At 42.5% G+C, this 15,123-nt stretch overlaps 1 protein-coding gene across 1 annotated transcript in view; it reads right to left on the reverse strand.

Annotated features, from left to right (window-relative positions):
- Positions 1–4,224: 4,224 nt before the first annotated feature.
- Positions 4,225–15,123, reverse strand: part of PRKG2 (protein kinase cGMP-dependent 2) — a 30,723-nt gene continuing 19,824 nt past the window's right edge. The window contains exons 9-18 of the mRNA XM_059826869.1: positions 13,897–13,995; positions 12,815–12,965; positions 11,072–11,208; positions 10,820–10,909; positions 10,426–10,567; positions 9,419–9,582; positions 8,626–8,748; positions 7,616–7,678; positions 5,195–5,261; positions 4,225–4,320 (exon numbers count right to left, since the gene is read on the reverse strand). Coding sequence (XP_059682852.1) covers positions 4,225–4,320; positions 5,195–5,261; positions 7,616–7,678; positions 8,626–8,748; positions 9,419–9,582; positions 10,426–10,567; positions 10,820–10,909; positions 11,072–11,208; positions 12,815–12,965; positions 13,897–13,995 — 1,132 coding nt within the window. The remainder of the gene's footprint in view (positions 4,321–5,194; positions 5,262–7,615; positions 7,679–8,625; positions 8,749–9,418; positions 9,583–10,425; positions 10,568–10,819; positions 10,910–11,071; positions 11,209–12,814; positions 12,966–13,896; positions 13,996–15,123) is intronic.

Here is a 15,123-nt window from a genome sequence, read left to right on the forward strand (position 1 = left end):
TACACTGCAAGGTCCTTGGGGACCACAGCAGGGGAAAGCTGTGTCTGTTCAGAGATAGCTTGTCAAGTAGTGGGGAGGAGAAAGGGATCTCAGATGCTTTTCATTGCAAGTGAGACCTGTCAAATCCTGCCTGAAATCACAGAGATTCTCTAAACATCTGGACAGCTGTTTCCTCTCATTCAGTGCAAAAGTCTTATAGGCTTACACTCTAACATCCACCCCACAGCTCTTTATGTATGAATTCAAACATTTGGGGCACTGAAGTTACTTCTTCCGCTCTCTATTAACAGATGATGCATTCAGGCATCGGGGTGGCCAGCCTCACCCTTCTCAAAGCCTGAAAGGGCAGCTGTGAGAACATAGTGAAAATTCATCACTTGCACTAAAAACTGGATGGAATTACCGTATGTCTGGGAATTTTCTCTTTCACTCTGCTGCTGCTCCTGCCTACATGTCTCTCTGAAATGCTCACCTGCATCTCTGCTTTGATGTGGTAGTTGGGGAAAGGCACCTCCAGCTACCCAGCCCAGGCTAACTGCTGCTCATCTCCATCCTCCGTCAGGAAGAATTGTCATCCCACCTGTCTCCCAAGGCATGTTCTCTCATGGCAGAAGTACAGGGGAAAAAAGCATAGCTATAGCTGGGTTTCTCAGGGAGCCACACAACAAAAGCAGAGCTGACAAGACAGAAAAGCAAAACACAGATAAGAACACCAAGGACAGAACTCAGACAATTACTGACATATCCACAGCATGCCCAATACCTGAATGTCAAAATCTGGTTTTCACTGACCTTAAATTAGAAAATGCAACAGTAAACAAAATCTGATCATCATCATCATAAATGTCCATTCAATTCTCCCACGATCTCCTGCACTGTGAAACTATTTGAGCCTGAATCACTTCTTCGTCCTCTTGTTTTACAGCGGCGTAACTCCACTGGTGCTGAGCTGAAGTCTGAAGTACATCTGTCTGTTAAAGACACTTTGGGTTAGTTCAAGTCATGTTTAGTCTGTACCGTATCAGCTTCTGCTTCTGTTTCTGGAAAACTTCAGCTCAGTCAGCTGCATACACACCAGAAATAAAATGAGTCAAATGTACATGGACAGTCTATGTAACTACAAAACGATCTGTGACCTCATTTATTGTAGCTTCTTACACATTCGTTTTCTCAACTAGGGAAAACATAGCCTGAGTGGGGGATATGCTGCAAGAAGTGACATCAGTGACGCTCTCTCCAGGGTAGTCTTTTCTGCCTCAGTCTCTTCTGAATCACGTGGATAAGAAGCGTAATTCAGGGCTAAGAATCCGGACTGCTGTATGGAATGCGATTGTAAAAAATGAATGTCCTGCCCATTGCGCTGTAAGCTTACTTTATTTGCACGCATTGCAAGTTAAACAAGCTTTATAAAGAAAATATATCCTACGGCTGCACGGACTTAATGCTAACTGCACTGAACTTATCATACGGCTATTTCTTCACTTAAAAAACATATATATAGATTTATTTTTATATATATATATATAAAAGAAAACCACCTATAAATACAATGGAAAAATACATTCAAAAGCTTTTTATAAAACTTGGCACAATATTATTTTGGCTACAATAAAAATATTTATGGAAGACAGACACACAGAGAAATGCACATACCTAATGTCTAGTGCTTGTCTAAATCCTGAAAAGAAAATCTAGTCTTTGGTATTGCTAAACAGAGTTAATTGCAAGTGCCTAAAGCATCTAGAGTCCCAGGTCACAGCCTCTGCTCCACCCTCTCTGCCCGTGTATGCTTACCACCATTCTGCACGGGCTTTGCTGGCCGCAAGTTTCCGCAATAGTTTATAAGCAGGAAGGGAAACAAAACCAGCTAAACATGCAGTGCCTTCCTCCAAGGGCTCAATCCATCCTTCATTAAATCCAATGGAAAATATTCTACTGCCTTTATTTGGACTGAATGTTATACAAAATATTTAAATTGATTTGCTGTCAAAGCGATGGCCACCCAGCAGTAAAAAAATAATTGTAACCACGGAGCTGCCCCTGTGGCAGTCCCTCCCTCACCCAGCTGGGATAAGTCATGACCAGCAGCCGTGGGTAACTAAACCCTGAGCACGTGGTAGAGGTTTTCCATCCAGCATGTGAAATGCAGCGTGCTGCGGCAGCTTCAATATCGAAATTTAGATTGGACTTTGTCTCAGTGGGAGCCGAAACAAACCCTAGCAGGGGCTGCAGATGTATTGAGCCCATAAGCCCAGCGTGACACCCAGGAACATCCCTGTTTCTACAGCAGTTGTGGTTCGTAACAGGGAGCAACAGAATTTTTCTGTCTAAACCATGAATGCACAACATCCAACTGCATTTATTATCCAAACTAATCCCCCTGTTCTAACAGGGCAAAGCCCAGGCACGTATAAACTCACATGGGAACATGCTTTGTGCTATATTCTGATTATACAAACGGCCGACGGATTAAACTAATTCCTAGAATCACAGAATCACACAGGCTGGAAGGGACCTCGGGAGGTCTCTAGTCTAACCTCCTGCTCAAAGCAGGGTCAACACTGAATTCAGATTGGGTTGCTCGAGGCTCCGTCTGGTCCTGTCTTGAAAACCTGCAAGGAAGGAGACTGCAGAACCTGTCTCGGATCCTGCTTCACTGGGGAAACACCTTTTTCCTTTTGCCAGGTCAGCACCTCTCCTGTTCCAGTTTACAACCCCTCCTTCCTGCGCAGCTCCATAAAGGGTCTGGCTCTGTCTTCTCAATAACCTCCCCGTAGGCGCTGGCTGGCTGCCGTAAGGTCCCCGCACACCCGTCCCTCCTCCAGGCTAAGCAAGCCCGGGTCCTTCAGCCTTTCCTCGCAGGACACGTGCTCCAGCCTCCAGCTGTTTGCTGGACTCCCTCGCTCAAGTTATTTGACCAGTTCTGGTTAGCGATTTGTTTACTTGTACCAAAGTAGGTGGAGACAGAGCTTGAAAAATTGGGCTACAAATCACAATTATGTTTTCATATTGTTTTTGAGAGGAGTTTGGAATTTTCTTGCCTTTCTAAACTTCATTAGCAGCCACTAGAGAAAAGGGAAGGCAGCCAAAAGAAAACAGAATATTTAAACTGATTCGTGAATAGAAGGCTTACAAGAGAAAAAAAATCGGGTTTTTGCTCTTTTATTCTCCCCTCCTATACGAGCAGAACTCAGAGTAATTATATGTTAATAAGATGTCCGACGAAATATGATTTGAAATGATAGTTCACATCTAGTGATACCAACTGGAACATATTTCCGTTCCCACCATTTCAGGGGGGCAGTTTTAGCACTGGTGTGAACAGATGTGGCAATTCAGCAAAATATCAATGAAAACAATCTGAAAATGTATTTGAAAGAAAAAATATGATTCTATACTTACATATTTTTTTCCTGCAAGGTAAATGCTTTTCGTCCATCTATTTTATCTTCACACTACATAAAAGCAAAACATTTCAAGAAATGGACATGGCTCTTTGAAGCAGTAAGGGAAATACATACCACAGTCTGCTTCTCCAGGCAACTTCTATTACGTATATACCTTGTCTCCTACTGGATTTTCATTTGACCTGTTAGACCCTGTCTCACATATTCAACCTGTGTGGGTGCACAACTAGACTGACAGAGAGGCAGCTTCCACAGTGATACCCTTTCAGCTGCAGCATCAGATCAAATCAACCTGTCAGTAAAAGTCTCTTTTCTACATGCTTCTGGATAAACGCGATACTGGCCAGTAGAGGAAAAAATGAAACACACAGCAGACTTAAGATAAAATGAAAAATAAATGCCGATAGTGTCAGCTATTGAGAAATGCCAGAGGGTTATTGACTTCCAATACTCATCCTCTCCGTTCAAAATAAAGACATGTGGTAACCTTGTTAATATAAAAATATTAGCTAGTGAGATTTCCAATGGTGAAACCATACATCCGATCCATAGTGTCTGAAAATGTTCACAGAGACACCGTGTATCAAAAAACCTTCAGGTTACATCTGCTGACTGAATGCACGCCCTTGTTACAAAGAGACGCACACAGATTTTGGTGCAATATCCAAACAAGTTCTGGTTGCTGTACTGTCTTCTATCCTTCAAGGAACATTGTGTTTGTCACAAACCTTGCATAATTTGATTTTAAGCAAGAAATGAGAGCAGGTTTAGAACTGATGCCTGTGAGTCTCTATAAATGTCCTGGAAGAACAAAACATCAGAAATCCTTGTCCCAGCCTGAAAGTTCATCTGGAGGGGTTCCCTCTTCAGGTGGATAGCTGTCAAAGTAGCTGTAATCAGTCGGTCCAGACAACTAGGACATTAAAAACACAAACAAATGGTTGTTTCAGAAGATAACTTTTGAATATACTCTCCATTGATTGTACATCATTTTTATTGCTACCAGTGGAGGAATGAAAGGCTAGCATGGTACGGATGACTTCTTTCAGTGGATGCAATTCCTTGATCTTTATAAGAAAAACCTCCAGTAATTAAATTGTAAAACACAACAAAGGCATTAGCCTCCTTATACAAAAACCACTCCCCAAATACGATCAAATCCTAGGTTTCACCCAAAGCCCTATAAAGCCAGCAAGAAAACTGGGCCACACTGCGTACAATTTTGATTCAAATGTGTTTAAGACCAAATCTACACTCACGGGGTAGCTATCTGCTCAAGGCAGATCTCAGAATTACTTTTTGTTTCCAAATGAGTTCAAAGTGAGTCTCAAATCCTTTACCCTCAATCTTTTTTTATTTTAGGGCGAAGAGAAATGGGCCATTTAAAACAGGAAGCTTATTCAAGGACGTGCTGTAACTTAATAGTAAGAGAATACAGGAATTTGTACTCCCCACAATAATGTGAACAGTGCATCTTAATAATGTGCCCATTACCAAGGAAAATGTTTTTTCAGTATTTGTTTCTGACCAAACGCCATTTATGCTACTAATGGTGAAAATCTAATGCAAAGTACACAGGCAGAATAATATTTCCATTGTTTAGCTGAATTTAAGTTATATATCGCTTGCTGTCTCTCTTTCTTTCATTCGATTTTCACTAAAAATGGCGAGCTATAATAATTCAGATGCATCTTTGGGAAATTTTGCCCTCGCCATCAGTTGTTTCTTTGTAGCCAAGCACCTTTATATTAGTAAAGCATTATGATATTGAAAGCTGAAGCCAATACCTCTCTTTTTAAAGGCGATGTTAATCTCCTCACTTTCAGACCATCCCAGTTAAAACCACTCAACCACCTGATTAAAAAGAAATGAGAGACAGACAGGGAGAGACCAAGAGAGAAAGACAGATTGTTTTCTGTCATTATACTATTAACAGCTGAAAAACATGTGAACAAGGGCTAGAAGACATTTTTCCATGACAACTTCTGTCCATGTAACAACACAGTCGTTAGAAGTAGGAAACCTGAGCGCCGTCATTGCCATGCAAGGGAGCGGTAGCAGTGGGAGCTTCAGGACCACCTGCTACATCGCATCTCCTCTGTACAGAAGTGGCAAAGTGTCAGGCAGGTTAATATACGCATAAGCACAGCCATGCAAAGATGGATGCGTCCCCTTGGAATTCCACCCTCTTTTAACAGCATGAGAAGAGGGAGACAAGCAGAAAAGTCAAAGCGCTCCTTTTCCCAAGCACAAACCGCAGAGCTTAGAAACAGCTCAGCTAAAAAGAACAAGCAGGTAATGCTTAACCCACAGAGGACTTTCTTCGTTAGAAGAAAGAGGTTTTCTAGTAAATAAAAGGTATTTATGTCCTCCCATAGCACAAAACCCAGGAAGTATCACTGGAAACCTGTTGTGGAAAGTAAAATCCACACATGAAGGGGCCACATACTTCCTATGAGCTTAGAAATAAATTTTAGAAATGATCAAGTAGACGCTGACGTTTGGCAGGGTGAATGCAAAAGGCAGTTTGTGCAGGAGACCTCAGAGGCAGGTGTCATCAGACAGTCTTGGTAGTTTTTAGTTGCAGCATTCTGTCTCCAGGACTGATGGGGTATATTCCTTATTATTTTTACTCCTCCTTCCAGTTTTCTAATCCAGCTAATCCCTCGTCATCTCTAATATAGTGCCTCTTAGAGATTTTTTAAAGAAGTCAAACATAACTTCTAGGATGTATTTGATATGCGTATTTGGCTCACTTAGGTTGTGTACTTTGTTGTATTCCCTTTGCCTGTTTAGACAGTGATGTGCAAAAAGGTAAACACTTCACTTGTAAGTGAAGCCAATAATTTGTTACTCGTTTGCTTAAAATTTTTACTAGTGTAACCTAAATGCAACAAACAATTATTACTATTAACCCAGATACAATACTGCTAACAGTATCTAAATTAGCAGTGCTAAAGAAATCTCATTAACAATACTACAGTTGCAAGTTCTCATACAAAAAAACCTCTAATATCTTTCTTCATTAAAAAACCCTCTAATGACTTTCTTCATTAGAAGAAAGAGGACAAAAACCTAATATCGCTCTGGAGCTTTTAACTACCATTCTTAAAAAGCAACTGTTCAAGGGTCGGGAGGTCTGAAAGGCAGATGCTGAACTGGCATCGATTTCTCTGAGAACTGAATTAAACTCCTACATCAGCAACCTGCAACAAAACCAGTAAACATCAAGATGCTTCTAGATAATCATGCTGAGGATTTATGTTTGTATCATCGCTTGCTGTAGTCACAAATATACTCAATAGCAACAGAGATCTCTCTTACGCAATCTGACTGGAAGTGCCTGGAGCTTTACAGGTTTACCGGACTGGGTTCTAAAATACTAAAGGTATTTTCAAATTAAAATCCAAATTTTATTCTTGTGTTGGGTACTGCACCTGGGGCGGAATAACCCCACGCATCAGTACAGGTCAGGGGCTGCCCTGCTGGAGAGCAGCTCTGTGGAAAGGGACCTGGGAGTCCTGGGGGACAACGGGATGACCATGAGCCAGCAATGTGCCCTTGGGGCCAAGAAGGCCAATGGCATCCTGGGGTGCATCGAGAAGAGTGTGGCAAGCAGGGCGAGTGAGGTTCTCCTCCCCCTCTACTCTGTCCTGGTGAGGCCGCATCTGCAGTGCTGTGTCCAGTTCTGGGCTCCCCGGTTCAAGAAGGACAGGGAGCTGCTGGAGAGGGGACAGCAAAGGGCTACGAAGATGATTAGGGGACTGGAACATCTTTCTTGTGATGAAAGGCTGAGGGACTTGGGTCTTTTTAGCCTGGAGAAGAGACGACTGAGGGGGGATCTTATCAATGCTCATAAACACTGAAGGGGTGGGTGCCAGGAGGATGGGGCCAGTCTTTTTTCAGAGGTGCCCAGCAACAGGACGAGAGGTAACGGGCACAAACTTGGTCATAGGAAGTTCCATCTAAACACGAGGAGGAACTTCTTTACTTTGAGGGTGGCAGAGCGCTGGAACAAGCTGCCCAGAGAGGTTGTGGAGTCTCCTTCTCTGGAGATATTCAGAACTTGCCTGGACGCATTCCTGTGAAACGTGCTCTAGGTGAACCTGCTCTGGTGGGGGGGGGGTTGGACTAGATGATCTCCAGAGGTCCCTTCCAACCCCTGTCATCCTGGGATTCTGTGATTCTTGGCAGTCTCATTCACTTACCTGTGCTTCTTGATGTCATTAATTCCATTCCTCAGATTGCCTAATCTTTCTGTAGGGTTTTGCCTTACAAAAAGAGAAAAAGGATAAGAATTTTAAAAATATTTTTTTTTTTAAAAGAGCATTTATAGATCCTAACTGCTTGCATTTAACAGTTACACAGGGATGGAGCTTGCATACAACATCTGGTCTCATAAGGAGACGTAGTGAGCTGTTGCTCACTGCTCCTTCCTTTCGAGCATGGAGAAATCTTCCAGGAAGCCAAACCAGCGTCACTCTGCTGTGAGAAGCAGCAGAGGGAAATCAACTGGTTGAATTTTAGCTGCACACCTTTTTTTTTCTTGGCCAGCAGGTCTGGTCATGAGTTACAAAAGGAGACAGACCAAAATTTGCAGCTACAAAGATTCCTTTCAATCCTGCTGCACAAACACGGTGTATACTGTTCCTAGTGCCACTGATGAAATCCGGAGCCGGGAGTTCAGTGTCAGCAGTGTCACCAGCCACAGGTTGTGCATGCCACTATGCACTAACGCTTCTGAGTTATGCTGGCCCTTCTGAAATACCACCTTTTTGCACGTTTTCAAGTGGGCTTAAGTCAGTCTTTAAGTGCCCTACGCTTTCTGTAGGAGCTATATGCCTAAGTAATTTTGGAAGCGTTTGTTTTAAAACGCTGCGCTTGATAATATAATTAAATTCTTTAGCCCCTTAAATTCTTTAGCTCCTTCCTCAGCCCACACTTAAGAAGTTTTCCCTAAGACATGTTTCAGAAAAAATTCACAGCTACAGAGAAATTCACAGCTACAGGTATCATCTACACTTGTAAGTGATACCTCTGCAGACTAAGAGGTGTGACACACACTCAGAGGCAAGCATGAGTACTGAATAAAAGCGGAACAGACCATACTAGGCATAACGATTTTAAATGAAGTTGTCAGGAATTCAACACTCTAGTCTGGACCTTAGATAGCTCAATCTATCCACACCCAGGCTCTGCCACAAACTGCTCCTCCTACCTGCAGAGTCTGCGGATCAAATCCTCAGGCCGCCTTGTTATTATTTTAGGAAAATCCAGCTTTTCAATGCCTTTGAGAATCAAATTATAGGTCATCATTTGATCAGCCCCAGAGAACGGTGGACTAGAAAAAGAAAGCAACACTGATAAATGGAATGGCTGGCAAAAGCAGATGTGGCCATGGCTCATCAAAGCAAAAATTCGAGAATATAGAAAAAATCCCCCACCTTCCTAGTTTTACAACCTTCAGCCTTTCAGTCTGTTTAAGATATTAGAAAGGTCTGAAGCTGAGAAGCTGCCTGTAGGTACCAGGGAAAATGCATGATCATATGTGTCCCTCTACATGAGCTCTGCCTCCAGCCTAGCTCAGAGAAGCTCCCATGTTGTACAACCATTGAGCATTCACAAAGAGTTGTCACGGAAGTGGGCACAGAGGCAAAGAACGAGCCCTGCTTACAGTTCACCCACCCCACTGTACCCCATCACCCACTAAAGGGGAAAAGAACAGTCTGTTGTCAGCTGTTCCTCACAGGAAACATCATCACCACTTAAAGGAGCTCTACACCAGCCGTTATAGCCGGTGCCTGGCCCTTCCCTTGGATGGATAAACCACACTTTGTCCGTGGCGTTTCTGAAACGATGGAAGGTAAGACATGCATAAGAGGCAAAAAGAAGCATCGTTTTGCAAGTCATTCCTGCTTACTGATGGGGAAAACCCCAAACTGTTTATTTTAAGATTAATTTCAAAAATAAACAAACAAACAAGGTAAGAAGTTGGAGAAGGAGGCACTTACCTGCCAGTAAGGAGTTCATACACAAGAATCCCGAGGGACCAGAAATCCACACTGAAGTCATGGCCTTTACTCAGAATGACTTCAGGGGCAACATACTCAGGCGTTCCACAAAACGTCCATGTTTTCTGCCCTGATCCGATCTTCTTTGCAAATCCAAAATCAACCTGATCACAGAATCACAGAATCACTAAGGTTGGAAAAGACCTGTAAGATCATCGAGTCCAACCATCAATCAAAAAATCAAAATCAACATATGCTGCGTAATGCAGAGGTGTTTTGCACTGGGAAGCCTTAAGGTCTTAACAGCTTCCTTACCTCCTGCAAAGATCTCAGGGTTGCCAGTTTACAGCTAAAAAAATTACACCGTGTTGTTGTAAGGGAGAAAGAAGTAATTCCACTGGATTACCGAATGTTATAGAACAAATCCATTTAGTCTCACGAGTAATTTCCTGAATTATTTTCCTTTTGGATAGAACAACCCATGCTTTCTGTGAGGACACGAGATTTACAGCCCACGGAAAACGGTGGGTTGTACAGTTGTCACCAGAGTGGATGTTTCAAGCTCTTTGAAAGGTATTCTCTTTGCACTTTTCACGGTCACAGTCAAGTAGGGCAGGAGCTCTTTACTGTGTCCCCTCTCTACAGAGATAATGTAGAACCTATGGTTGCTTCAGGCTGGACAGGGAGGTAATTCTGCGCTTGGGAAATGTGGTTCCTGCCTTTACATTAAGATTGGCTGCTGGGAGAAATTATTTTTGCTGTTTATGCTGTGGCAAGAGCTCTGAGAGGCTGTAAATCCCCAGTTTGTCTGTGGCTTGCAATGGCTTTGCAATGCCTTTGTTTCTCACTGTGCTACAAGTAGCCTGCCCTCTTTTCTACTGATGTGTAAGGATTATTAAACTCCGGGATCCTGGTACTATAATTACATGCTGTCTATTTATATCCCACCTGCAAGGAAACAGGATACAGGCACAAAAGGATAACATTACAGAAGGATTACATCTTACCAGTTTTATATATCCTTCAGCATCCAAAATTAAATTTTCTGGCTTCAGGTCTCTGTAGATAATTCCTATGTGATGTAGATAGTCAAAAGCCTCTGTCACACACCCAACACAGAATTTGGTAGTGGCTTCATCAAAGCTGCCTCTGGAACAAAAATATTCACTATCCTTGCAGACAGTTAACTTCTAAAAATTCCTCTCTCATTAACCAGATAACATATAACACCCAGAATATTGACAGCTTTTTGGCACTGACATTCAGTATATCACTCATGCGGTTGAAAACTGAACCAACCATCTTTTCATCGGACAGCGCTTGGATAGAGAACCTGCTCAGTAGACATATGGACCTGACTGGTGATTTTAAAGGACAAGGTTCCACTTTGTTTGCTGTTACCTGTCTCTCAGCAAGCTCCACAATTCCCCTCCAAGGCAAGCCTCCAGCAGCATATATACATACTTAGCATCTTTGAATGTGCGATATAGTCTGTGGAGACAAATGGCAGCAATTTAGGAAAGGCACAATAAAATGCGAGACTTACCATGTTTTTTTCTCCAGAATTGGTATGTGCCAAACCTCATTCTTAATAATGCTGTCCAGTGGGTCAGCTGGGGGGTCAACTTTCAAGGGAACCTATGGTCAACTTACTTTACAATGAATGGAGAACATATCTGCTCGAGGATTTTCTTCTCAGAATAGATATGCTCTTGTTGTTTGGTGTCTACTACGTGTTTCTTCTTTATACACTTCATAGCAAAAGCCATGTTCTCATTTTTCACTTTAACCTGTGAATAAAAATGATGAGTACATGTGAGGCAAAGAAAGGATGTTTTACTAATCTGTTCTCAACAGGTACACTGACATCCACCTTCTTCAACACAGCACAGGACTGAAATTGATAACTAACGAGGGACAAATTCCAGATTTTCTGCAGAACTGTTCTGTATGATTTTAAGTCAAGCATCAGATCTTTTTAGTGTCCCAGCCCCCCGCTTGTAAAATGAAAAGAAATGTTCCCTGTGTTCTTTTTACATGTACAAAATAGCAGCAGTTTGGACAGGTACTATGTTTTACAATGAGTTTATACCACAACAGGTCCTAATTTCAATTTAAGATTTCTAAACACTAGTGTAATACAAAAGAACAAAAAGCAGAGGCAGTGTATGAAGAATGTTTACAAATGATTCTGCATTACACTGAAATATTATCCACTATGCAATAAAAAGATGGAAATTAAAACAAGGCTTCCAGGAAACCAAGGAAGCAGCTATCAGTGTTCTACAGCTGGCTGAGAATTCAATTTTTAGCTTATTATTCAGGTGATGCTGTAGAATTTCCAAGCTGGCAGTCAACCAGTGTGGAAATTTGTTTTCTGAAGCATGAATCGGAATAAAACAATTGATGGTCTAACTACTGTAAAGGATTATTGACTTCACTAAAATCACATAGTCTCCTTTAATTTACCATTGCCTTCAGCGGCCTGCACAAGAAGCGTTCACATTTTTTCAGATGTTTGCTACTCAGAGGAGAGTGGAATTTAAGATTTTAGTCTAATGAGGCTCTTTGCATCCCAGAAACGCAGCTGTTCATGCTACTGAATATGACTCAGAAGATCCATTACAACAATTCCAATTGTTGGAAATTTCAAAGTCAACACAGCTCAGAGCTAGATCATATTGGTTATAGTTGCTGTGGGGCATACCGAAGCAATTCTTACAACACAGACTATGTGGTGCTGCAGATTACTTCAGGTCCAGGCAGGATCTTGGGAAAAGGACTGCAATTTAGGGAGCACAATGCAGGTAGGCACAGCTGTAAACTCCACATGCACAAACTGATGAATATATGTTTAGTGACCAGGAAGATGCTTTTAACAGCAGGAGATGAAGGCACGCAAGAATGTATTTGTTTCTTTGAACATCGAAGCCCTGAAAATATTTTTTAGCTATCCATTGCTTTATATATTTTTTTTATACATATATATATATATAGCTTCTTTTGAAAGGACAAGAGGAAATGGTCACAAGTTGTGCCAGGGGAGGTTTAGATTGGATATTAGGAAAAATCCCTTCACTGAAAGGGTTGTCAGACACTGGAACAGGCTGCCCAGGGAGGTGGTGGAGTCACCATCCCTGGAGGTATTTGAAAGACCTCTGGATGACGCGCTTAGGGACATGGTTTAGTGGTGGACTTGGCGGGGTTAGGTTAACGGTTGGACTTGATGATCTTAAAGGTTTTTTCCAACCAAAATGATTCTATGATTCTGTATAGAATTACCTCTGCCTTAGAGGCACAAGCATGCAGAATATTAAAATCCTTCACATTTTTCAGCAGTTAAATCAATCATCTAAGACAGAGAACTACTTGAATATGTTTAAAACAAACTCTTACCAGCTCGACCCTTCCAAACCCACCAACACCCAGAGTTGTGACAACTTCTAAATTCTGGAATGGGGAAGGAGGGAACTGGGCTACTTTCTCCTTCAGCTCTATCATCTCCAAAGACACTTCTTTGGTCGACTGTCCACAGAAGGATCTTCCTCTGCATTAAGAAAATTAACATCGGTTAGTGCTTTCCTTGCCAGCAACCTGTATCACAGTACTCTAATAGTCCTATAAAAAAAAAAAAAAAGAAAAGCCTTCTTATTTCCTAACAGAATCTTAATTTGATTTTATGCAGAAGCACTTTCTTTCTGGACATCTTATGGAAGTAAATTAGAAGCAAAATGCTACTGAAGTTCACTGAGCACAATCAACGGTATTTTTATCAAGACCTGATCCATGGTGAGGTTCCTAATTACGCAGTCAGCTGCAAAACACTGGGCACTCCAACTCGGAGAACCAATTTCTGAAGGACTGTGTACCAGTTCCAGTAGAATGATCAGAAATAAAAATGCAGCTATATTTCTAAACAGAAGAAAAGCATACTCTGCTAATCTTCCAATAGTGCTCAGGTTGAAATCAGAGGCAGATAAACTAGAAGTGTGGTCCACAGCTAAAAGCAAACTCTTCAATAGCACCAGTGCTACACTGAAACATTAAAAATAAGCTGTTTCTTTTATGTCTGCTTATTTCTATTTGAAATGGCAAGTAGTCTTTTGTACAGTAATACAGTTTCATTAACTCAATCAGGAGTTAAGGTTGACCTTTAGGGGTTTTACCAGTCAAAGAATTTACCCTCAGAATGCAAAAAATTATTTGAGCACACTTTCACTTCTTTTCTGTGCTCAGTTTTCTTGGGATAGACTGAATTCTTGGTTGGAAGTCAATATACTGAGATTCTATGTAATTTTTGTTTCAGAAAAAATTTCTTGGACTCCATAAGCATATCCAGACAGTTTTATTATAGTGACTGCTATAATTCCTAGGGGCCCATCTCCATCAACTACCATCCATGATTTTACTTACATATCTACCACTCTTTTTTATGATTACCTACTGAAGATGATTACCTAACCAATGATCTGACTTACTTCGCATGTCGCTTTTCATCAGCCCGGGCCAGATTAGCCACATAACCTTCAAGGTAAGTCTGGAGCTCCTCGTAAGTTCCAACAGTTTGATTAAACGTCCTAAAACCACAAATGAAACAGTATAAACTACCAAACATACAGTGGAAAGAGAGAGAAACCAGTATCCGTACTGCTGCAGCAAGGCTTTACATTGCCTCTAAGTCATGGCCCAGACTGAACTTTACACTATCACTTTGACAGTACAAATTTTAAGAGCTTTGAAGAGGCGGTAACCAGCTGAAGTACCAAACTTGGTTTGCCAGAGGGTAGGGGGACAGAGTGCCTGATCTCCTCTCCTACTTCACAGGTGAGTAACAGCACTGTGGGAAGAACAGACTTAGAATAGAGTATTTCAGTTGGAAGGGACCTACAGTGATCATCCAGTCCAACTGCCTGACCACTTCAGGGCTGATCAAAAGTTAAAGCACGTTACTAAGGGCATTGTCCAAATGCCTCTTAAACACTGACAGGCTTGGGGCATCGACCACCTCTCCAGGAAGCCTGTTCCAGGGTTTGACCACCCTCCTGGTAAACCAATGCTTCCCAATGTCCAGTCTAAACCTCCCCTGACGCAGCTTTGAACCATTCCCGCGCGTCCTGGATCCCAGGGAGAAGAGATAAGGACCTCCCGCTCCACGTCCCCTCCTCAGGAAGCTGCAGAGAGCAATGTGGTCGCCCCTTGGCCTCCTTCTCTCCAAACTAGACAAGCCCAGAGTCCCCAGCCGCTCCTCACAGGACATGCCTTCCAGCCCTGTCACCAGCTTGGTTGCCCTCCTTGGGACGCATTCAAGGACTCTCACATCCTTCTGAAATGGTGGGGCCCAGCGCTGCACACAGTATTCAAGGTGAGGCGGCACCAACGCTGAATACAGCGGGACGGTCCCCTCTCTTGCCCGGCTGGCCATGCTGGGTTTGATGCACCCAGGATGGGGTTTGCCCTCTGGGCTGCCAGGGCACGCTGCTGGCTGCTACAGAGCCTGCTGCCGACCAGCACCCCTGATCTCTTTCTGCAGGGCTGCTCGCCAGCCACTCCTCTCCCAAGTTTTACTTGTGCCCGGTGTTACTCCATCCCAGGTGCAGAATCCGGCACTTGGACTTGTTAAATTTCCTGTCATTAATGACTGCCCAGTGCTCCATTCAGTCTAGATCCCTCTGCAAGGCCTCTCATCCCTCAAAGGAGTCAATGGC

The sequence above is a fragment of the Gavia stellata genome, chromosome 19 (genome assembly GCF_030936135.1).
Source record: "Gavia stellata isolate bGavSte3 chromosome 19, bGavSte3.hap2, whole genome shotgun sequence".
In the NCBI taxonomy this organism is placed as follows: Eukaryota; Metazoa; Chordata; class Aves; order Gaviiformes; family Gaviidae; genus Gavia; species Gavia stellata.